Raw genomic sequence first — 24231 nt, 5'->3', positions numbered from 1 at the left:
GAATGAAAGAACTCACCCCTTTGTAATGCACAGCTTCACTAAAATGTGAAGATGCCAGAAATTTCCAGCTTTATTGTAATGGTAAATAACCATCCTTGGTCAACACAACTGTGCCTTATTAGCCTGTAAATTTAGTATGTAATATAAATATTGGAGCTTAGGCTTCCTGGTCATTGAATATTGAGTTAATGGTGCCCTCTAGAGGAGATCTTTTTGTAATAGGAACAAATTTGATGCTAGGACAGATTTTATGCCGTGACACTGTCCCTTAATGGACAGCACACATGCAGATGGGCACACCTTTTGCATAACTATATGGTTTGAAAAGATAGTTGTAAAACATGAGTGCATAGTTAGAAACTTTAATCTTTTTTCCAAATCTGGCATTTCTTTCTTGGGAAATACCATCATAGTCTCACTGCTTTTGTTTTTTTCAGTTGTGTTGTTGCCCAGACAATTTAAAGTGTTATACAAATAAAAATCTATCTGTAATAAGTTACCTGTCAAGTTTCCATTTTTAAATTTTAGAGCACAGAAAGTTTGAATTATTTTCTTTACAGACAATAGATTTCTATTTAAGAGATGCAAAAATGTAAGTACCAACAAATAATAAAAATGTAAATGTCCCCAAACCACTTGTGCTGGACAAATACTGTAGGTATCTGGCTGAATTCAGATCAGTGAGTTTGGTTCCAGCTTGCACCAGCATAGCTGGGAGCATCCTCAGTAGGTGTCCAAGGGTGGAGTCAAACGTCAGTACTGCTTTATTGAATCTGAAGACCTTAAGTTTTACCTGTTAAGTATCTGCTGACGTGCTTAGTAGTAGCACAGCCTGCCTTCCAGATGTTTAACCAGGAAGATTTTCAGGTGAGAGGTGCAATATTTAGATAGATTTCAAGAAGCCCAAGACACTTGAGCTTGCCAGGGCAATCACTGTGGCATATACTGACCTTGGCAACTTTACATGACAGAATTTATGTAAGAATATTTCTTGGGCCTTTTTGCAATAGTGATTTTTCTTTAAAAAAAAAAAAAAAAGAGGGGAGAGAAAACATCTGGTCAGGCTAGTTAGTCCAGTCTCACTGTCATCTACTGAGGTCACCTGCCTTTTAATTGTGTTTCTGGCACTGCAGCGAACCTGACCTTAATTAGTACAATTTAAAAGACTTCACAGCTCCACTTTGGGGAATCTATTCCAGACTGAAGCAAACCAGTGAGTAAAAATCCACTTCCTAAACTTTATTTTCCATGATTATCATTTATGTTTGTATGTTAAAAATTACTTCTAGTATTTTCGTGTCCCCAGGTGAAATAGTGCAACTTTTACATATGCTTGTGTACCATTAGATGGCACAACAAAAGGGATGTCCAATTATTGTGTAATGTGCAGCTAAAGTAAGTGCTGAAAAACTGCCACTTAGAATGAATGGGAAAAGGACTTAATAGATTGTATGACTCTATATTACTGTTGAGAGCCTGGGAGAAAACCACAAGAAAGCTGGGAAACAGAACTTTGCAATGCATAAGAAGTGGCATTATTGACAACAGAGTGGAATAAGAAATGCATTATTAACATTCGCAGTTTTCCTATGTCTGAGGGCAACAATCAATCTCTGTTCACTAAGTTCTGGTAGGAGTTGCCTCATATTTGCAGTTTCATGGAACGGTCAGCTCACTGTGTGTCTGTGTGTGCTTTCTTATATAACATAGATACTAATGAACAGCAACTTAAAATGGAGATGTCCCAGTTATCTGGAAATGACACTAATACCACTTGCTGGTTTTTTATATGCTGTTAAACACCCCGTCGTACGCTTAACGTGATGTTATTAAGTATAAGTGGGTGCATATCAAACTTGCATTTCTGAAATTACATAGAAAAATTAGAACTTGGTTTTGCAAAGCAGAAGCACCCACGTTACTCACTGAATTTCCAAATTAAGCAGAAGAGGTAGTACATTACCATCAGCTAGAATGAGATTTGGAGCCCTGTTGTGTTTGCTGGTTAGTTTCATAGACAGAATGCAGTTTTATAGACAATTTCATAACATAGCAACTTTTTGTGCTGTTATTTGGGGTTCTTTTTTCTAGTGTCTTAAAAAAAAAAATCAAAAATATTCAATATGACAAATGTTCAGCACAAGATACCACAGTCAAAACTGAAAGCCACTTGTTCTGTTGCATTAAATTACTTTGGACATAAAAGTATTTTTTTAACTGGTATGTACACTAGCATTTCTGAAACAATATAATTTGAGAAACTATACCTGCTGGTATTTAAAATCTAAATTAAAATCTCTCTTATTTGTATACAGCTTAGAAAAATACATGCACTGTGTGCTTTATCTGTCCATATTGTTTTGAAATTATGCCGATAGGGCTTAATCCTCCACCATGTTATGCAAGTGTCCCTTATTTGTGTGAGTGGTTGCATCACTCCATTAAGGCTGTTCAGATGCGAAAGGGCTATTATTTGCGTGTGTGTGTGCAGTTTTGGATACCTTGTGAAAAGTAGTTTTGTTTTGAATGTTTTACATGGTTATTTTATACAAAGCTGACTAAATCTCTGCAAAATGTATCACCTTTGAAAATAAATATATATAGATATTAAAAATAGAAAAAAAATGTACTTAACATCTCTATTTGCAAACTTTTTGTGATTTTTTTAATCATGTATGTGCCATGAAAAGTATTCTATTTACTCATTTATTTGGGGAACAACTGCTTTTAAAAATGAAGGCATTAGTCACAGTATTTCTTATCCAGTGTTTTAACATTTTAAAATGGTATTAATTAATACTGCATCATGTATTTCTAGTTTAAAGCTGTAACGGACAGTACATTACCATGAGACCTCCAAAAATATTTTCTTGTGCTTTCTGTAATAAAAGCAAAGACTAGGGTTTTTTTTTAAATGGTCTCTCTGTACAGATTGCTTTTACAATCGTGTGAATATGTATAATGAACTCCACATTGTAACCAAGAATGAACTTTTCCTCTAATTGTAAATGTTCAGGTTGTTATTATAAATAGCTACTAAGTATCTTAACCAAACAAGAGTTCAAATAAAGATTAACAGCCATTATTACTTTTCCTCCACTGTCTTTTGTTACTTAAAACCTGACTTTTATGGAACAACTGATTTTGACTTCCTAGTTCCATCTAACTTTAAGTGCATTGCAATTTGGTTTTGGATTCTCCGTATTGCACAAAATTTAAATTGTTCCTGTGTTCGTCAAATAACTGCAACTAGAAGTAATTATTTGTGGCTATGTCTAGTCAGCAACAAAGTCTGCCAAGCATGTAGTTTTAAAAGGCTCTGCTCCATTTTCTAGAGTTGTCTTAGCAGATGTTGTCAGTTTAAAACCAAAGAATGTGAACGTGTACTTGGAATGAAAAAAAAATCTGGAATTTTTTAGAATGAAGCTTGCTAAGTTTATGAGCTCAGTTATAGGATACAACACCTGCAGTGGCAGAGGACTCAACCCATTCCTGAACATCCCTTCTGGATCTTTTTTTTTCGTTAAGTAATTCCAATCAAACAGGAATGGAGGAGTGACCATTCAAATCTGATGACAGCATTTCCTCTTTTAATCCTAACTATTGCCTGTCCTAGAATTGGCTCTTAAGTAGTCAGTCAGGTCTGCCTGTCACTGACCAAACACAAGAGTGCAACAATATCAATGTTTGGTTTTACTTTCGCTTAAAGAGCTAAGTGTGCCTTGAGCAATTAATACAGTTGTAACACCTAGGCTACGATTTCAAATTGTTTTCAACTGTAGAAGAAACTTCCTCGATGTGTAAGTATTTCAAAAGAGAGACTGTTGCCATATAGCTGTAATAATGATCCTGAAAAGCCCTCAGCAAGATGTTTGTTATTGCTGCTGAGGTGCCTGGTAACTGAGCAGGATCTGGGGCTGTGTGCCACCTCCCGTGGTGTGACACCGCCGGGTACAGTTCCCACAGGAGCTGCCAGCAGCCTTGCAGGACCACGGCGGATACAGCCTCCCCCCTGTTTGTGCTGCGGGACCTCGGACATGAAGTCGCTGCTCCTGATGCTGTAAGGGAAGAGCCCAGCCTGGCAGCCAGAGGAGCCTGAGAGCACTGGTGAGTTCCTGCTGCACTCCCTGGGAAACGGGCTTGCCTACAGCTATGGTTTTGGGTGTTCCTCGGGAGCGGCTGGGCTCTGCGATAACGGGCAGCGCACGGTTTGGGTGCTGCTGGAGCAGACACACAGGCAGCTCCTGCTAACCGGCGGCGTAAGGCTCTCTTTCCCGCAGCCGTGAGCTCGGTGACCGCCGGTACCGGGTACCGAGCACCGGCACGGCGCTGGCACCGCTCGCCGACCGGCAGCAGGCGGCGCCGCGGCGCGGCCCGCCCCGCCCCTCCCGGCCGCACCGAGGCAGCGAGCGCGGCCATGAGGCCGGCGCGGCGCTCCCGGGAGGAGACCCTGGCCCTGCGGCGGCAGCTCATCGGGTAAGTGCCGCCGTCCCGCCGGGCTGCCTGTCCCGCCGCGGGGCGCCTGACATGGCGTCGCGTCTCGCCCCGCCGGGGCGGCAGCCCGGCCTCCCGCACGTCGGCGAGTTCCGGCTGCGCCGGGCCGGGCCCGGCCCTCGGGCGCCGCCACCGCTCCGGGGCTAAAGCAACCCAGTCCCTGCCTCGTCGGAATTTTAGGCTTTAAACCAGCAGAATGGCGGGGGAAGTCGGTGCCGTTCGCGTGCACGGCCTGGTCTGACCGAGGCATTTAACGGTAATTGGCGCTCTCAAGGAGAGGGGCTCCGAAAGCGAAGCACAAAACCCGTGCGGCGCTCGGTTTGAGCCGCCCGGCAGCCCAAGTGACCCGCCGCGGGACGGCGGGGCTCGGCGCTGCCAGGCACGGGCCGGCTGACCCAGCGGTTGTTACAGCCCGTCCTTCGGAAAACTTTTTGTTACACCAAAAACTTGACAGAATTAGCAACGTATGTCTGCCCAGTTTTGATAGAATTAAGTATAAGACGCGTTTTCCAAACTTCTAGTTACTTGTCTTACTTGGACTAAGCTAAAAAAATTCCTAGTTCTGGAGACCGCTGCCAGGAATGGCAGCAGAACGCTCTCTGTGTACTTAACTGTAGGAATGCTTTCACGTTCTACCTTACATATTGAAAATCAAGGCTACTTTTATCTGTAAATATTTTACGAACCCAGAAGATGGGCTGCAAGTAAATGCTGGAATTAGAAAAATGCCGGAATTAGAATTCTGCCATTGCACAAACCTGAAGAGTACCATTTGGTGTGTTTAATGTTTTTGTGTTTTGCTCTGTCACCGGAGCAAAGACCCAGCCTCCGCCAGTGCTTTCTGGCATCTGCTGAGTAGTCCAGGATAAGCTTACAAAACCCTGACTGTTTCACCATTCCACTGCCAGCTCACACAGCAAGTACAGGATTCCATAGGGGAGGGATAGTGAAGCAGTTTTTTATAATTGTCTTTTTTTTTTTTGTTCATTTGACAATGACTTTGGATTTATGGTCAAATTATTGTTAATTTTGTGGAAGCAATCTCTTACTAGATGAAGCATGAAAGTTTGGCATCGCCCTTCAGCATCAACTCTGGGCAACACCTACTTAGGCCAGACATGTGTTTTACTTGTTTGGCAATTCATTTAAAAATTGGATCAAAACAAACACATTTAAGTAGACGCAGCCTTATAAATAGAGTGACTCAGGTTTCAGCTAAGGTTGGGGAGCTCTGTATGGGCGTAACCAGCACATGCACCATGTTATCTGGAAAATCAAGATCTAGCAACAATGTAATAAAAACAATCACAGAGGTTCAAGGGCTGATAGCACAGACAGTAAGGAACTGCAGTTAAGACTGGATGAAACGATAAAGGTAAGTCCTATCTGTGTGCTATGCTTAGATTCCTAATCCTAGAAGGACTTTTCAGTTCGGGAGTGGTTTTTTTTTGCCCTGCAAGTGAAATAAAATTTGGCTATTGAGTTAGAGCACAGGGCCTGTTCTCTTTCCCATCCCAAGCTTGGTTTAAGGGGTCAGAAGTAGGGTGACAGCACACGGTAGCAAATTGGGGAAATGTCTTTCTCTTAATTAACTGATTGAACTGAAAATATTACCCAGCAGAATAAACTGTGGACTTTTGGAATTCACCAAGATTTATTTTGCTTTCTGATGCTTGCCATAGCTCTTCTTGCAAGCTGTTTTTTTCTAATGATCCAGTGAAGATTGTAAAGGCTCAGGGCCAGTACATGTATGATGAGAATGGAAGACAATACCTTGACTGCATAAACAATGTTGCTCATGGTAAGTTAAAAGTCATGTATTTGATACCTTGTTTTTCTAAGCAAAATAAGGAACAATCGTACTTTTACCACTATTGTGCTGGGGAAGGGCTTGTTTAGTTGGAAAAATGGAAGAAACCTCTCTTGAGCCCATAGTTTGGGAAATTATGGTTCACATTTGAATTTCTGTGTGCATGAACGTGTTTTCCAGACTTGCTTCCTGTTCTGTCCTCCTAGAAATATACTTATCTAAAAGAAACAGATTTTTTTTTTTTCCCATGAAAGCTCAAACAAAGCCCTAACTGTAAGACTACAATGGCTTGACAGTTTGCTCTGTTTGTAAAAGTTACTGCTAAGGGTACTGTCACAGGACCACTGCTCAGTGTGGTGCCTTCTTTGCATATTATGAACTAGCTCTTTCTTTCTTAAAGTGTTTGAAATCTTTCTTGAAGTATGTGAAATCAAATCTTGAAGTATGTGAACAAATTGAAAATGCAATTGGTAATTGTAATTGCCAATCTTTGATGGTAAAGCTTACTTGCACATACCCAAACCTCTACCTAAATTATTCAAATGTCTAAATCCAAATACAAAATTAGATGCTACTTAGTTTAGCGCATCAATTTCCAGTATTCAGCCACAATAGTAACAGGAAATTTCAAACTTTCTGAGTAAAGAAAGTAAGTTTTATGTGAAAGTTTTTAAAGTGTACCAACACTGTCTTCTACTGACAATATTAGTACCCGACTGATGAAATGCGATTATCAGTGCTGACAGTTGTGTACTAACAGCACTCTGTGAAGTCAGCATGGGTTTGTTAATGAGCACCCTGCGCCAGACGGAAGAGCTCTCAAACTCCTCTCCACGCTCTCTTGCAGTTGGACATTGTCACCCTGATGTAGTAAAAGCAGCCCATAACCAAAATCAACTGTTAAATACAAATTCTCGCTATCTTCATGACAACTTGGTCGATTATGCAGAAAGACTTTCAAAAACGCTACCTGAGAAGTTGTGCATCTTTTATTTTTTGAATTCTGGGTAAGTCAGATATATTAGAATTCGTATTGTGTTTTCACTAGTTATATACAGACAAGTAAAATACTTCATTATCAACAGCCAACTGCATGAGCTGGTGTGGATGACCAGATGGTGAAAAACATGGTTTGGGGTTTTGTTTTGTGAAGAAACTGTGGTCCTTTTTAGAACTTCAGTGACTCTGAAGTTTATGTTTAGCAAGCTCTCTGTTGGAAAAATAAACTAGTGCTTTGTTTAAGAAGGGTTTTATTCTGTTTATAAGGCCTTAAACTACAAAACATTAATCTAAGTATTTGGTGTATTCTTTCTGGTCTGACCTGTCTTCTGAACTGGGATTACTTCTAGTATCAAAATTAAATTTAACTGCATGTTTCTGCTTGGGGTGGGGGTTGTGTTCCCAAGCAAACTCTACAGCTCAAAAAATTCCACAAAACACCCCCCAAAAAAAACAAACAACCAACAAACAAAAAAACAAACAGAAAATAACTGTTTCCAAAGTAGTTTCTGTACTCTAGCTTTTTAAGACAGATTCTGTTCTGGTGAACAGTCCTACCTAGTAAGTGCCGTTTACCACTGGCTCTGTGAGTAACGTGCATCGAGTTCTGCCTGTCCTCTGCAGACGCAAACAGCGTTGCAAGAGAGTGAGAATTTCAAAACTTGGACATCCCAATGAAACACTTAATCGAGTTTTTCAATTGTAGCTCTGAAGCTAATGATCTTGCCCTAAGATTGGCACGACAGTATACGAAACATGAAGACGTTATAGTTTTAGACCAGTAAGTATATTGGCAATTTTCTCTGCTGTGGGGGTATAAGGTTCTGTTTTGGTCAGAGCGTTTCTGAAAACCTGTTCTAGTAGAAAGATTGTAACCATGATGTTGAGGGAAATAATTTTTCCCTCTGTTCAGTATTTGTGAGACCAGCCCAAAGAACGGTGTCCAGGTTGGGCTCTCCAGTACCTAACAGACATCAACATACTGGAAGAGGCCAGCAGTGGCCTGCCACCATGGGTAGGGATCCATAAGAGATTTGGAAAATTGGGATTTGTTCAGCTGTAAGAGACAGCTAGAGGGAGATCTTACAGTAACTACAACTGTCTCATGGGAAGGAGCAGAAAACATGGAGCCAGGCCTTAAGATGTATGGTGACAGGAAAAAAAGACAATGGACATAAGTTGAAACCTGAGGAATTCTGATGAGACATAGGGAGAAACTCTTTTACCATGAAGTAAAATATTAGAATGGGATGCCTAGAGAGACTGGAAATTCCATCTCTGGAGGATATTCAGAAGTAGGTCAGACACGTCCCTTCCAGCTGTTCTGCAATCTTGTAATACTGCTCATGACTTTCACTGCTGTGATTCCTGTCACTGCCCTGGCAAACCAGTGACAAGGAGTACTGTCCCGCTGCATCCCCTATATGCAGATATGCAAAAAATTCCAAATACTACTAAGCTGATTAATAGAAATCTCAGAGCTTTTCTCAGTTTAAATGTGACTGTATTCCCACAAGATGACAGAGCTAGCTACTCTTTCGCTATGAGTAATGCTAATCCTAAAGAAATCTTGGTGCTCAGGACATTACTGTTTAGTTCTGCTAATTGTTTTTTAAGTGCTTACCACGGACATCTGACATCCCTGATTGACATAAGCCCATATAAATTCAGAAATCTAGAAGGACAAAAGGAATGGGTCCACGTGGTATGTACTTCAGCCTATAACTATTGACTACTTGTAAATTTAATCAAGTCTTATTTATAATATACTGAATATAGGAAACTGTTCCTTTGCGTAGGCTCCTGTTCCAGACACATACAGAGGACTTTACAGAGAAGACCATGAAGATTCAGCAACAGCCTATGCTAATGAAGTGAAAAAAATTATTGAGCAAGCACATGAGAGAGGCAGAAAGGTAAAAAGTTTTTTCCTAAACTGTTTGTCTTGCCTTAGAAATGGCTGACCTTCAGTGCCATTCAGGATTACTGTGAGCTACGTCCTATGGACTTGTCAAAAAGAAAAGATCACATAATCATGGAAGAGCCACCTGATGACAAAGAGCTTGCTCACAGTTAACACCATGTCCACAACTTTATGTATTGTGTCCAAACCATTACATGCTACATTATGTTTCAGATTGCTGCGTTTTTTGTTGAATCTCTGCCAAGCGTGGGTGGTCAAATCATTCCACCAGCAGGCTATTTTCAGAAGGTTGCAGAGTAAGTGGTCATTCATTATCTTAACTTTTTAAATTTAACATACTTGCTAAATATAGATGATAGAGAATTTCTCTGCCTGCTGTAGCATGTAGCTTGATAGGCAGGAAATGGCCTCCACCTTCATGTTAGAATGTAAACTCTGTATGGGCCAAGACCTGTTTTTAAACATGATACAGAACATAAGCCTGTACAAGTTTGTTTCCTGGAAGTTTGCTAAGTAATGCTTTCTGCATGTTCTTAAACAGTAAATATTATGTTCTCTTTCCTCTTAAGAGACAATAACATCTGTTATGTTACAGGCACTTGCACAAGGCAGGAGGTGTATTTATTGCTGATGAAATTCAAGTTGGCTTTGGCAGGGTTGGCAAGCACTTCTGGGCATTCCAGCTTCAGGGAGAAGATTTTATACCCGATATTGTGACTATGGGGAAACCAATAGGAAATGGGCATCCTCTTGCCTGCGTAGCAACAACAAAAGAAATTGCAGGAGCATTTGCAGCCACAGGAGTAGAGTATTTTAATACAGTAAGTAAAAGTTGTCCAAACTCTCCTTCTCTACAGGAGTCTAAGTATTAAAGACATGATCATGCAGTGTTTTTATTAATCTTTATCATCACACAGTTTTACTGTTTATATTTTTATCTTTCTGGTATGTAGCTTTCTATTTACTGGCTCCAGCTGATCTAAATGGCAGTATGCTCATTACATCACCGAGGCTACACTTTCAATGCCATGATTGCATCTTTCTTCCCTTTCCATGGCTACGCATGTTCCTTTCCTGAACTCAGTTTGGAGGAAACCCTGTTTCATGTGCAATTGGATTAGCTGTGTTAGATGTCATTGAGAAGGAACACCTTCAGGCTCATGCCACAGAAGTAGGCAACTCCTTGATGAAGCTACTCAAGGAACAGAAAACCAAGCACCCCATCATTGGTGATGTCAGGTATCAGTGCCCTATGTTTACATGTTGAGCTGCTTTTTGTTTGGTTCAGTCAGTCATGGACAACTCAAACTGATGTGGTTTTAAGAAATTAATCAAATCTGTGTTCTCAGCAAAAATGAACAGCCTGCTGTACTTTACATTACAAACTTGAGCTCATCAAAAGTCTATACACTTGGCCACTCCAGCCAGTACTGCTTTATTAATTTATTAGTTGCTAAAGGAACTCAACTTCAAGTGCACAAAGAACAGAATTAAGGAGCTGGATGGAAAATATGTTTAACATCATGTCCTGTTATGCCAGATAAAAGTCTGTACTGTATTACTATATTTTTCAAAACAGCAACACCTTTTCTAACACTAGCCAAACATCAGGTAATTCTCATGCAGTAAAGGTTTGGTCTCACAAAAGCCTTTCTCAATTTTTATAATTCGCTTACAGTTCCTCCCTCTGACACAGATTGACCTTTTTTTTTTTCTTTTAAAGGGGTTCTGGCTTATTCATTGGAGTGGACTTAGTCAAGGATCAAGCAGAGAGGACCCCAGCCACAGCAGAGGCAGAGTATCTAATAACAAGGTACAAGGGACAATGGTGTAGTTCCTCAATGTGCAAGGCAAGCAGACAATTACAAAGTAACCTTGCCACTCAATAGTGGTTAAAATATAGCCAACTGGCAGGAACAGAAACCAGTCAGTGCAGAAAGGTATTGTCTGGACAGCCTGCGTGCTGATGTTAAAAGTTTTTAACTACATGCAAAGGTAAATGTAATTCTTTGTTATTGCTCTTTCCAGACTTAAGGAGGAATATATTCTACTGAGTACAGATGGGCCAGGAAGGAATGTGCTTAAATTCAAGCCCCCAATGTGCTTCAGTATGGAGGATGCAAAATTTGTGGTGGACACAATTGACAAGCTACTAACAGGTAGCACAGATCAAAACTACCATACAGAGGGTTGCTGCTGGACTGCCATAAAGTCAGTGCGGAGTGCCTGAGCCTGCTTTTCAGAAGTGCTAAAATAGAGCCAAGATGGTAGATGCTGAGCCATACGAAAATTAGTCTTAGTCAATGCAAGTTTAGTCTTCACTTATAAGTTACTCTGTTTTAAACTTCTTTAATGGAACTATTTACTCCACAGATGTATATGCCTTTTAAAATAGCTTTGCTTTGGTAGAGGTTGAAGTGTTTACCTATCTGAACAAGGGCAACTGGTAAAAGCTGTCCCAGTTCCATTCTTGAAAGCCCTCATCTGCAAGCATTTGCCACTTAGCTTTTTATACAACTTCTGCATACTATTAATCAAATTAGTCCAAAATCTTGTCTCAAAGTCCTGAGTTTACTAAATTATTGATTATTCTCCTCCAGATATGGAAAAAGAATGTCTGAACCACCAGAAAACATCCACTTGTTCTACCTGAACAGGTATTTATCTGAATTCACCTTTTACTATTTAAAAGCCAAGGCTCCTAAACATAACTTCACAAGCATTGTCACTGGCAGTAGAGAAGGACCAAGTTTCCTAAGAGATGCTTTCACTTGCAATTAGTTTTAAGGAATTTCTGGCAGTCTAGAAGCATGGACCAGACCTGCATACATCCAGCATTTATAGCTACCTTCTATCAGTCTGACACTTCTAGTAACACTGTCTGCAGTTTGCAAGCTAGGTCCAACATGTCCCAGAAATGCCTACCACTAGAGCATGCTATACTTGTCTGGGAAGCTTTACAAGTGACCAGGTTTAACCCTTGGCATGCAAGAGACAGGCACATCAAGACAAAAAACATAGCTTTTATGTTAGGTGCTCAGAGCCTTAAGTCTCCAGACAGAAGCTGTTGCAGCTACATACAGTGTCTAGTTAGTCAGCTGCGTAACCACTCTCAGCAAGTCTCCCTGTAACTGCCCTTAAGGGCAGGAGCACTGCACATTCTGCATGCCACAATTTGGGAACCTCCACTTACACTAACAGCTTTATGAAGAGCTATAAACAGTACTTTTACTACTCTAGCTCCTGCTTCACTTAACATTTGACTTTGAAATAGTATTGCCTTCTGTTCTCCTGAGCACTTTTTACTACTTCATAGGATCATTTGTGGTTCACAGCTGTTACCTCATGCTTAAGCATCGATTTACCCCTATACTCAGGATAAGGGCATTAGTGAGACCGAGTCCTGTTAAGTCTTCCAAGCCTTGTAAATCTTTCTGTCTGCTGAGGTCCCCCTGCAGCTTGCTTACAGAGAACATCTAGCTGCAACTCAATTTTGACACATTCGTGAGCACAGTGAATACTTACAGTTCCTCAACACCACCACCCTTTGGTACCCTTGGTACTTTAACCTACTCTTCACTAAAAAGACAACCAAGTTTTTTTAACCAAGCGTCCACTAAAACTGGGTACCTGGATAGGAATGTACCCAATGTAATCACTGTAATCAACATAATCTTTGGTGGCCTCAACCACCATACCACATTCACAGTGCTATGGCCCTGAGCTAAGGAGAAACATGCTTTTAGTTCAGTGCAACATTAGTATAGCACGCACAAGAACAATGTGTTAATATTTTATTTAACAAGTTAATGGAAAGACATACAGCTATTTGTACTACTTATTCTTGAGAACAGAAAATTACTCAACAGTGCCAGTTTAACTTAGAGGCCTAATGACTTAATGTGCTTGTCTGCAATCTAAACTAAGCAAGAAAAATGCCTTTATTTTCTACAGGAAACAAAGAATGCAAAAGCCTCTTACTAAGTACAGTACTAGTATGACACTTACATATAATGTAAGCGAAAATGAGGCAATGAAGTAGACTCCTTTTAATGATGCTTTTACAAAAAACCATAACATTATTTTCTTTCCATAGGTTTCAAACAATGTTCAAGATCTACTACTAAGAAACATTATTCTACTATAATAATGCACATTTAGTCTCATCCTAGCATGTCTTAGACTAGATAAGTTACCTCTGATTTTGTTATTTTCAGTTATATTGTTATTAGTAAAAGCTTTAGGAGAAATAAATTTTACAAGAGCGTGTTTCAAATCTGGCAGAAGTGTGGAATTGGTTTTTATTTAAAACAGCGTACCTAAACCTGATTATAAAGGAATACATTTCTAGTAGCTACTATAAACTACATTTTCTAAATCCATGCTCTTTCAGGTTATGACTTTTTGGAAAAACCAAGATGAGCCAATGGGTTCTCTTTTTTTTTGTATCTGCTGCTTCATATGCAAACACCATTCTAGCTGCCAGTACACTCAGTCCTTCGCAGGCTCCTCTGACCAGTTTCAGTAGTCAGTTTCATAACAAGGTCCCTAGTAGCACTATATAAAACAGTCTCAGTGACCAAATTAAGTAAAAAAACTTCAGTCCCAAATTCATAACATCAAATGCATGAGGAACAGACAGCTGAGGGCCTTAGCTCCCAAAACAGTTCTTAAGAAATATTCTGTCCTCAAGAAACATCCAAGTAGGATTAGTAAATTAAGAGCATACTACAGCCATAAGCAAACACCTTGTGTACAAGCCCTCGCTTTCACCAGGCCACGTTCTTTGTATCACATGCTTTCCACACAAAAAGAAACAGAAAGCCAGCTCTGCATTTAAGCACCAGTATCCTCAATTTCTGCTCAAGGCCACATCACCTGTCAAGGAACCTGAGAACCTACTTCCAAAAAAAACACCAACATAACAGCCAGCTGACAAACTACTGCTAATACACTAGCCAGAAGTACTGCAGCAGCATGGTCCTGATACTATGCAAATTCTCTGCTGGAGGGCGAGCTGTTTGCTAGAAAAACAGTCCACTATCCCTTACTCTGTAAGAAAACAAGTAAAAGGATGCAAAAAGAGTAAAGCATTTCAATTTTAAATCTTGAGACAGTAATACTTTTAAATACTGTACTCATTTGTTTCAGTGGTCTGCGATTTTTTATTTGCAAGTCAGGCATTAGGTTACATACACCAGCTGTAAAGTTGACAACTATCAGATTTAAAATGATTCATCATTTTTTATACTCAAGATTTCCACTTAACCCCAATAAAGTCTTACAGACTTTTAACTTTACAGCAAGTTTTTCTTTTCAAGGAGAGCCAGCAGGGAGCAGCATATATAATCCCTGCAGGCACAGCTGCATCCCTTGTTAAAAAACTGAAAAGGTCAGTAGTAACATCTGTTTATGTCTTAGTTACTGACTTTGATTCCACTTCTGGTTCCCATTTGTTCAAACAGAATTTATGACAAGAAAAAATTGTCATATTTTAACTTTAAAATTAAGAAACAAATTGATTACTGCAACAAAGATTAGAAGTTTACTTTGTGCAGCAGCATTTGCTATTTATTTATAAATCTGAGACTGGGACTATTCAGCCACAAGACAGGCAAATCACATGATAGTTATTGCCTTAAAATAGCAGTAAACTAGTCAGAAAAGGAGAGTGTATCTCTAGCTGGTCACTCATCTCTAGAGAAGAGATGTTTTGTCATTTTTCCTCCCACAACTTTAGTGGAAGTTCTTTAGCCTTTTTGGTACACCAAAGGCTGCAAAAATTCAGACTTTGCATTGGTAGTTTAATCTCTAACCTGTCCTTTAAGGCAGGTATATATACTACGAAGAAGTTAGAGAAGTCTCAGACTCAAGACAGTGAAACCATGAAGGAAATGCAGCTGGCTTCTTGCACACCTCTTAGCTTCTTCCTGCAACCTGTCCAGACTCCCAAGTCCTACCTGAAACCTCTGGCTTCTCCTAGCAGAGCCCTACAATGCAGACACTAACAGTTACACCGAGCCTCTGTGCTCACCTACAAACATGAGCCACCAGCACAGCCTCCACAGCAGCTGGGGCCTTCCACCTGAGTCCTCCTCCATAACATCCAGGCAGAAGTGACTGGAGTTTCCAGCTGCCACTTAACTGCAAGTGAGCACAACTACCAACAGAGCCTTCTAGTTTTAAAGATCAAAAACATTTTATCACAACTCTTCATCTATCAAGGTACTGCCATGAACTAATTTCTGGGAACAGTATACTGGCGTTTTACTAATACATAAGCTGAAGAATGGCACAAGACACTAGATTACGCCTTTTTTATTTCAAAAGCTAGGATAGCTTCAATATCCATGTCATGGTGAATCAGAACACATGTAAAATACCTTACAATACATTAGATTCCAAAAGGTACCAAAAAGTACAGTAAAATTAACACTTCCATTACAGGAAATGTATGACACAAAAACAATACAAAATAAAAAGGTGGAAAGTGACACTGGTTCCCTAAGATGCATCTCATTCTGTACAACTGGAGTAATGCAGAGTCCATAGTTAACTCCAAGAGGCAGTCCCTAGATGTAGAGCTGCAGCTTTAAGCAGACCCTCAAAATCAGTTTCAGTTTAACCTATTAATAAAATCATTAATTAATATCTTCAGCAAAGCTGAAATTTACACACCACACTGTCTACACAACTAGTTATCTGTAAGTATTAAACATGTAAAACATCTCCAGGGAGCTCTTCCAAGTAAGATGCACATTTAACAGGCCATAGAAATTTATTGTAAAGTTAAATTTGGTACAGAACTGAAATATCCATCTACAGCATTGTATACAAAACCTATGCAGTCATTTTCCAAAAGAGACCATGCCACTGCATACCTGAATAAGTTTGATCAATATGGCTTGTAGTTATTCTGATGACCACCACGTCTTGGTGTTTCCCATAATTTGCACTTGACCTATGAACAAGAAAACAAATGCATTAAACTGCTAATTAGTTACGCTTGCTTATACCCAATACAGTTCTCTTTACTTACTGTAATCATAGCCTGGTCCATATCCATAATACCCATATCCTGAATAATCATAGCCTCCATAGCCACCATAACCTTGCTGATAGCCGTATCCTTGATTCCCATAACCCTGGTTCCAGTAATTGCCATAACCTTGATTCCAATTTTGACTTTGAGCTATAGAAGGGAAAACCATCCACAAAATCCCATTTTAGTACACAACTTATTTAGAATGTGTCCATACTAAAGTAGTGGGGTAGTACTTACCGCCGCCTCTTCCACCTCTGCCTCTTCCTCCATAGCTACCTCTTCCTCCGCCACTACTGAACTGTTGCTGCTGGTATACTTCTTTTGGCTGTGCTACCTTAATCTCGCACTGAAAATAAAAAACAAGGAGAGTGTGTATACTGTCTTGTAGCAGCAGCACCCAGCCTACCCGCTTAGGAAAACCAGAGGTTACTCCAGAGGCAAAGGAGGTACACATGCTGCGTTCCCTCATGTGACCAGGACTAATGCATATCCAGAAGCATTTGGTTTCTTGTGCCCCCTGGGCAAAGGTAAGTCACTGTTGGTCGTTTAGAGCAGGCCACCGCTTTGAGTGTTTCATACTGCCTAGTCCCTACCATGATCTCTCCCATGGAAGAGGTGCTGAGGCCACCTCAGCACAGCCACTGCTCCTGTAGGAGCCACGAGGCTACCCTCTATCCTGGCACAGCCTTCAAGACAAGGCTGTTGCTATTGGACCACTTCACCTAAGCTGCACGGAATAAACAAGGCTCCAAAAAATGCACCAGAACAAGTATTCCTGTCAGCCTTTGTACACCCTATACACTGAGCATCTGACTGTAAAGTATGCTTACCAACACTCAAAATCATCACTTATCAAATACTAACAGCAAAAAACAACCAGAATTGACATTTTCAAGACAGGTTCCCAAGCTGCAGTGCAGTTCAAGCTGTCAGCCAGCCTCCGAGTTCCTGCATCTGTGCACAGTCTGAGATGAAAGCTACTGCTGCTGTGAAAGCAGAGCTCCCTGTGATAGCAGCACCTGAGCAAGCCTGGCTTGGAATTCTTCACACAGGAGCTTTAAGGTAACCTGCTTTTTATTATCACTGTGATACAGGAACAAGCCATATTTACAATACAAAGATAGGATTTCTCAGCTCCCTTTGCACATAAGCATTCATCTTTCCTGAAAACAAACTTTATTGCTAACTATAGTGTCTTGTAACTCCCAATACATTAGGTTTGCCAAAGTTTTTCTGTGGTATGTCAAGACCAGTCCAACTAAGTGCAATCTAAGTCACTGTGTCAGACAGTACGACCAGATGTAACAGGGCTCTGGAGTTAGCTTATGGCCAGCACTGGCCATGGAGTAAGGGAAGAGGGACACCTCCAGTCAGCACACATCATTTGCCTCCAGTCCTCTTCTCATTAGCTTAGCACATGAACCCCAATTAGCTATTCCCATAGATGAACACTATCAGCTGTTCAGAGTATCTCACACCACTTTTATTGTAGTTCACATAACCAGCTGACCAGGTGCAAGATGCCATAAGCGTATATTTAATCTCTGGATCTTTTATTGGATTTATATGACAAGGTTTTGGTAGCAGGGAGCGCTGCAGGGTGAGTTTGAGAGAAGATACCAAAAGCTGTCGCCATGTCAGACAGGGCCAGTTTCAGCCAGATGCTTACAAAGTTAGTGTCTGTAAGCCTTGAATTTATGCAAGTGCTCTGTGCTGAAATATAGGTATGTATCTGTTGAAATGGCTTATATTGCTAGACTGACAGATAAATAAGCCAGTTTTTCATGTGTATTTAATGAACGTAATTAGATGCTTTACACACAAAGCCTCTAGAACATGTCAAGTATTAAAGCCACAAGTATTGGTAAAGAAAGAACTTTAGTAGCCTCTACAACTGAACTTGTGGCAAAAAAAAGGCTGGTAAATTGCAAGCTGTCCTTATTGTAATTTGGGTACCTTGAAATCAGAGGTCTACAAAGTCCTTTTCAGATAACAGATGTAGGTGCATTATACTTAATAACTTGGACAAAAATTTACAAGTCAAAGTTTCTACCTTGCTTCCACTGACGTTATGGAATTTCTTCTCCAAAACCTTCTTCACTGGATCCTCTTCCTTGAAAGTGATGAACACAAACCCCTTCTTTTGTTGGTCTTTGGATCCATTGGAAGTTCAATTGCTTCAATCTGAAGACATGAAATACTATTTTCAGACTTGTATTTTAGCGGAACAGTTAAGTACATGGCATTTAGGATAGTAAAACAGAAAGTAAGTTTCCTATCAATGCATAACCAAATTTGAAATATTGTTTCTATACTAACTTTGGCTTTCAGACCAGAGGTTTCAATTTCACAACTCAAAAACAATTTTAACATCAGATAAAATAGTTTGAGTTGAAGCCAGGGTATTTAACTAGCAATGGAAGGATCTAGAGCAGTATGTGCCTCCCTTGCTCTCAAGATGGGAAACCTCTGAATCAGTTACAAAAGGCTTGATATATCTGAAGTTAAATTAATTTGCAAGTTGCAAATTATTAGTAAACTACTAAAGAGCAACCAGAGACTATACGTTTTAATGTTTACTAAGATAACATTACACACCTCTCCAAACTCTCCAAAGTATTCCCTGATTTTCTCTTCTGTGGCTTCTGGATTTAGTCCGCCAACAAATATTTCTTCACTGGATCCTTCTTCATTGCCATGGCCTTCTTGGGGTCAATTAGTCGTCCATCTAGTCTGTGTTCTTTCTGTTCCAGAACCTGAAAAATGTTCAATAAGGTTAACTCAAGCTGAGGAGTTTCCCCTAGAAGTAAACAATCTGAAATATGAAGCTTAAATTCACCTTTTCAACACTCCCAGGTTCTTTGAAGAGAATAAATCCAAAACCTCTGGATCTTCCTGTGTTAGGGTCCATCTTTATCGTACAGTCGGTTACCTCACCAAATTTGGTGAAGTAATCTTTCAAGTTTTTTTGCTTGTATCCCAACTGAGGCCGCCAACGAACATCTTCCTGAAATTTCAAAGAGATGAGAGTTATTTAGATTCAGGAAGTACTACAAAAAAGCACATGCACAAGATGCTCACAGTGGTACACACCTCAGCAGCATTGTCAGAAACAGGACCAACTGTTAAAAGTCAAACACTTGTGCATCTTGTCAAGAGCTAGTGATACTACAGGTGTGCGCAAGGGTGAGTTCCCCCCCTCTTTTTGAGGGAGTGGCACAATGTACCCTGAAGCTTACTACAGGCTGTAAGGCAGTAAAAATTGCCTAAAACATTCCTCACCAGTAACTTATGTTCTTTCAACAGTATTCTGTTATTTGCAACAAAGCAGTATCCATATCAAGTACTGCCAACTCAGTTTTCAGAAAGATCCTAGGATCATTCCTACCACTTTGAAAGCATTCAGGATAGAATAAGGCATCAAAAGCAAAATATTTGAGCTCTTTTAGGATTTGGACAAATGGCTGTAAAAACTGTAGTCCTAAAAACAATCTGCAAAATTTAAACCAGGTATCTATGACCTCCAAGAACAGTCGCATACAACAGACAGGACTTTGGACCTTCCTTAACTACTATGTTGTACACTTCTTCCTGCTTAGTTACTGAATCCAGTTCTATCTTCATCAGTATTACAGGAATATCTCCACTGTTAGTCTTTAGTTTCATGAAAGGCCAATATAGTATTTCCTCATCCATTTTCCCCCACAAAATATCCTCTGAAGCATCTCAAAGAACTAAACACTAGTGAACCACAATACAGAAGTGAAGTTAATAAACAAAACTTAGGTCAGTCAATAAGGCACTTTTCAAAAGCCTCATTTCAAATGAAAACACTAATAACATGGCTGTATTTTCTATTTTCAGCGTTTCCAAGGTAACAAACTCAGCTTTTAAAAGCATTTGAGCTTTTTTATCCAACTATAGGCTAAAGCAGTTTAAGTTGTCATTACTTTGTTTAGAGGCAACCTAGATTTGGCATTAGAAGCTAGCAGCACTTTAGAAACTAGACTATGTTTAAATAAAATTGGCTTTTTGTTTATGTGTAGCTTTGAGTTGCTAAAACTAGTATCCATTTACGTTCAAAAGGCAACATGAGGAAAAAAGCTGTAGGTGCTATATTTTTTTCCTTAAACCAGATGAAACCATATCCTTTGTAGGCTAAACTCTTTTTTTTCAGAAGATGAAGCTGTGCACTCTTAACTGAAGTGCAGCATGATGCACAGGTTCCATGTAAAGTCTGTGTTTCTTGCAGCCATTACAATAGAGCTTTATAAAGTTTACTGAGCCTTTCAATAACAGGTAAAAGAAAAGTAGCGTGATGGATTCCTTCTCATCACGACAGCTTACTGACAAGCACGACTGCTATAACCTGTACACTGATGGTGGTTTTCCATAGCACACCCTGTCATCACTGACTACACTTAGAGAACGATCAAGGGAAATTCAGTGGTTGGAGGATGACAGGAATTTGTATGCCGGCAGCTTTAGCTGCTTTATGCCACCAAGATGGGCTGTGGTGCACACATAGATATTGCTACATGCTAAATTCACCTCTTACCACAGCAGTAAATATTACACTTTGTAATTACTGTCCTTTGTTCTGTAATTGGGATGATTGATACCTACATATAGGTAAGTAAAACAATACAGAGCCTTTGAAATTAAGACCAAATTCTTAGTATTTAGCTTTGCCTTCAGAGGCCACACAAGCTGTACAACTGCACTCTTAGAATGCAGCCTCTTTTTCCTCTCGAGTGTATCAGTGCAGCTAAACCAAAGCATGTTTCAGCTCTTAACAAATACTATCATGTCAGCATCCTGAACTCTGCCTTGGACAGCTCTTGTTTTAGTACTGTGCTAAATTTTCCACATAGGTCAACTCCTCTAAATAACTGCTTCTCTTAGAAGTTTCATTTCACACAGACTTGCAGTTGAAACTTGTCACCTCCTATGTGAGAATAGGAGACACTCACTTTTCAGAGCAGAATAATAAAAGAGTAAAAAGAAAATTCGCACACAGCTAAAAGGCCTGGTTCTTAATCCTTCTCGTGTCTGCAAAAGGTACATCCGGCCCTAGCTTATGGGAAACTTGTGCAAGTCTTATTCCTTCCCTTGAAGCCAGTATTTACTACATTACTGTGGCTTCAGCTCTGTTCAATCTGAGGGATCTGACCCTCTGGTCCAGGGCTCAAGGATAACAAAGGGAGTTCCAAAAATACATGGGGTGGTCTGAATAACAAAGACCCTCTTGGAAACATGCAAGTAATTTTCAAGTCAAGCACAGACTTGAAAATTCATAAACAGATCAACTACAATAGGAACGAAATTACTGTTTTGTACACAAGGATGCCACTACCAAAATACAGCAAAACTATACGGACTCCTCCAGAAATCGCTCGTGATCAATAAGCTGTTTTCTGACAATGCTGCAAAGAAGTACACCAAAATCGCTCTTACTGGCTTAAACACACAGCACATCACCTTAATCTTGCTATTCTCCCTTTACTCTCTCCAAAAACACTTAGCTTACCCCGACTAGCTCCCAAAGCCGGGATTATTTTTCTCCTATGCGTTACACAAAACACGCTCGCATGTACGCCGACGGCGATCGGTCATGGAATCCTCAGAAAGTTTGAACCGACCCATCCCCCGACAGAAAACAACTCCTTCCCTCCCCTCCTTTCGTTAAAAAGGCAAAGGATGAGGAAAACGCGGGATGCGAAGCGAGCCGAAGTAAACCCCCTTCCATTTTACAGCGTGAGAAGGCAACAAACCCGCTCCCCGCCCCTCCCCCAGCCGCCACATGGCGCCAACAAAAGGCAGCTCCAGAACAAAGGAAGCGCTGGTGCTGCAGGGCCGCCGGCTCACCGCCCGCCCGATCCCTCCGCAGCGGGGCCGCCCGCCGCCCTCCCCCGCGGGCGGAGCGGAGCCCGGGGCGCGCCGGCCGCCCGTCTCGCTTCCGCTGCCGCTCCCGCCGAAGGGCCGCGCCGGGGCCTGGCGGCCGCGCTCCGCCGCCGCACATGGCGCCCGCGGGGGGGGGGGGGGGGGGGCGCGGCCTACTCCCGCCTCAGCCCGCCGAGGCAGGCATGGCGCTTACCCCGCGTCCTCCTCGTTCTTGCTGGCGTTGATCTGGTCGCCTTCGGCTCCGTTTGGCTGGCGGCCGTCCCCGCTGTTCCCGCCGCAGGTCCGGCTCCCGCCCCGCCGCCGTTCCCGCTGCTGCCGTCGCCGCCGCCGCTGCGCCCGCCGCCGCCGGAGCCCCGCCGGTTTCGGCCTGCTGCTCTCCGGCGTTCTCGGCCGCTTCGTGCCCGTTCTGGGTGGCGCCGGCGGCGGCCGCCAACTGCTGCTCCGCTTCGGACATGCTGCCCCGTCCGCAGAGGCGAGAGGGACGACAGGCGCCTGCAGAGAGGAGGGGGCCCGCGGGTCAGCGAGGCGGCTCCCCGCGCCGGGCCGGTCTGATCCGGTCCGGTCCCGCCCCTCCCCCTCTTCCGCCGCCGCCATCCCACTCATACTCACTTTAAAACCTGCTCTCGATAAAATCCGGGCCGGCCGGAATCGGATTAAAATCCCCCAGGCGCTGGAGCTGACACCCCTCCCCGCGGCGCTCGGCTGCTCCGCACCGGCCCCACCGCCACCTTCTCCTCCCCCCGAGACACGTACTCTCCGGCCCGAAGCCCTAACGCGTGGCGCCTTTATAGCACCGGAGCATCAGCCACACAGCAATAAGGAGCCTTCTGGTTGGTCGCCGCCGCCCGTCACTCACGCGGTTCGGCGGTTCCTGTTGGCTCTGCCGCGGGGGGAGGTGAACGGTGGCCCGCGGGACTGGGCCGGGAGGGGTGGGAGGCGCGCGGGGGGCTGGCGCTTTTCGCCTGCGCGCTGAGGGCGGCTCTGCCTGCTGGGGGGCGGCCCCGGCCCGCCCCCAGCGGGAGGAGGGCGAGCGCCGCGCCGCCATCAGCGGGGCAGGCCGGGAGGCGCGGGGTGCTCCGGGAGCGCCGCCCTCCCTCGGGGCCCGCGGGCCTCGTCGCGGGTCCGCCCCGGCGAACGTTAGCTGTCCCCGTGAGGCGCCTCACGGCGTCAGAAGCATGGTGAGGAGGGAACCAGCCCCGCGGTTGGTCGGCTCTGCTGACGCTCCCCCGTTGTCCGGTCACGGCGCGACCCGCACCGCGAAGAGCGTTTCCCGCCGCTCTGGGCGGCGGGGCCCGGGGGCCCGCGCCGTGAAGCTGTGGAAACATGCCTGTGGCTGGAGCGCAGCGTTTGCTGACAGCGTTGCGCTGGTTTAGCTGAAGGTGTGGTGTGTGCGCTGAGTCAGTCACTCCAGTACGAGAGGTTTATTTAATGTTTCCAGCTCTGCTGGTTTTGCAACCGAGAGGGCCAGAATTTGTTGTTTTAATGGAAACGTAGGTTTGGATATTGCATAACTCCGGGAACTGGAGCCCTGAGCATGCGCTTAGGCCTTAATTCCTTTTGCCCAAGGATATGTCAACCTTGTTGACAAAAGTTGTGTGGAAAGTGCAGAAAACTACCGCTCCTTGTAACCATACTGTGAATTCTTGTATGGTATGCTATCCGTAATGTCCCACTTGTCAAAGGGACGAGTCTGGCTTTTGGATAGACAGCTGAAGCTTACTGCCACATCTTAGAAAAAAAAATGACAATTACTACCTAACTTTGTGTAGTAATGAATGCATACATTATTAATTGCTTGCTCCACCCTCTGTAAAATATCTCCTCTGGCTCAACTTGCGTGTTTTCGTCTGCTATTACAATTCAGAAAGAGTGCACATACCTACTTGTGAATAAAAATAAATTGTGGTGATACGTTTTGTTGTTAAGTGATCTCGTCTAGAATCCAGGCTGTCCTCCAGTGAACTGCTTTTAGTGCACTTCTTTTTATCCTCTACAGGATACGTCTTCTGCAGCAGGAACTTGGTAAAACAGGAGGCATTAGGTTTGGTTTTGTAA

The 24231-nt window shown here is 42.4% G+C and overlaps 2 protein-coding genes across 3 annotated transcripts; one reads left to right on the top strand and one right to left on the bottom strand.

Moving 5' to 3' along the window:
• Positions 1 to 4417: 4417 nt before the first annotated feature.
• Positions 4418 to 13386, top strand: LOC104370487 (5-phosphohydroxy-L-lysine phospho-lyase). Of its 2 annotated transcripts, XM_086621699.1 has the most exons (13): positions 4418 to 4476; positions 6177 to 6295; positions 7152 to 7311; positions 8010 to 8084; positions 8921 to 9008; positions 9103 to 9219; positions 9441 to 9523; positions 9823 to 10048; positions 10312 to 10466; positions 10951 to 11040; positions 11256 to 11386; positions 11828 to 11884; positions 13324 to 13386. In XM_086621699.1, exons 1-12 carry the CDS (start codon positions 4418 to 4420, stop codon positions 11878 to 11880), a joined length of 1356 nt encoding a protein of 451 aa, XP_086477825.1. In that variant the 3' UTR covers positions 11881 to 11884; positions 13324 to 13386. The 2 variants fall into 2 exon arrangements, with proteins under 2 accessions (XP_086477825.1, XP_086477824.1); XM_086621698.1 differs by lacking the exons at positions 11828 to 11884; positions 13324 to 13386 and having other exon boundaries at positions 11256 to 11498.
• A 2143-nt stretch (positions 13387 to 15529) lies between these two features.
• LOC104371038 (heterogeneous nuclear ribonucleoprotein A/B) lies at positions 15530 to 22662 on the bottom strand. The gene is given in 13 exon segments (XM_086621700.1): positions 15530 to 16169; positions 16172 to 16188; positions 16263 to 16419; positions 16510 to 16618; positions 18326 to 18411; positions 18414 to 18456; positions 18871 to 18941; positions 18944 to 19028; positions 19112 to 19236; positions 19239 to 19279; positions 22370 to 22424; positions 22427 to 22481; positions 22484 to 22662. Coding segments are annotated over 13 exon segments (1038 nt in total). The 5' UTR covers positions 22631 to 22662; the 3' UTR covers positions 15530 to 16122.
• Positions 22663 to 24231: the final 1569 nt, after the last annotated feature.

This window comes from Tauraco erythrolophus, chromosome 16, assembly GCF_009769465.1.
Source record: "Tauraco erythrolophus isolate bTauEry1 chromosome 16, bTauEry1.pri, whole genome shotgun sequence".
Lineage (NCBI taxonomy): Eukaryota > Metazoa > Chordata > Aves > Musophagiformes > Musophagidae > Tauraco > Tauraco erythrolophus.
The sequence above is the reverse complement of the archived record's forward strand: the minus strand, read 5'-3'. Positions and strand labels throughout refer to the sequence as shown.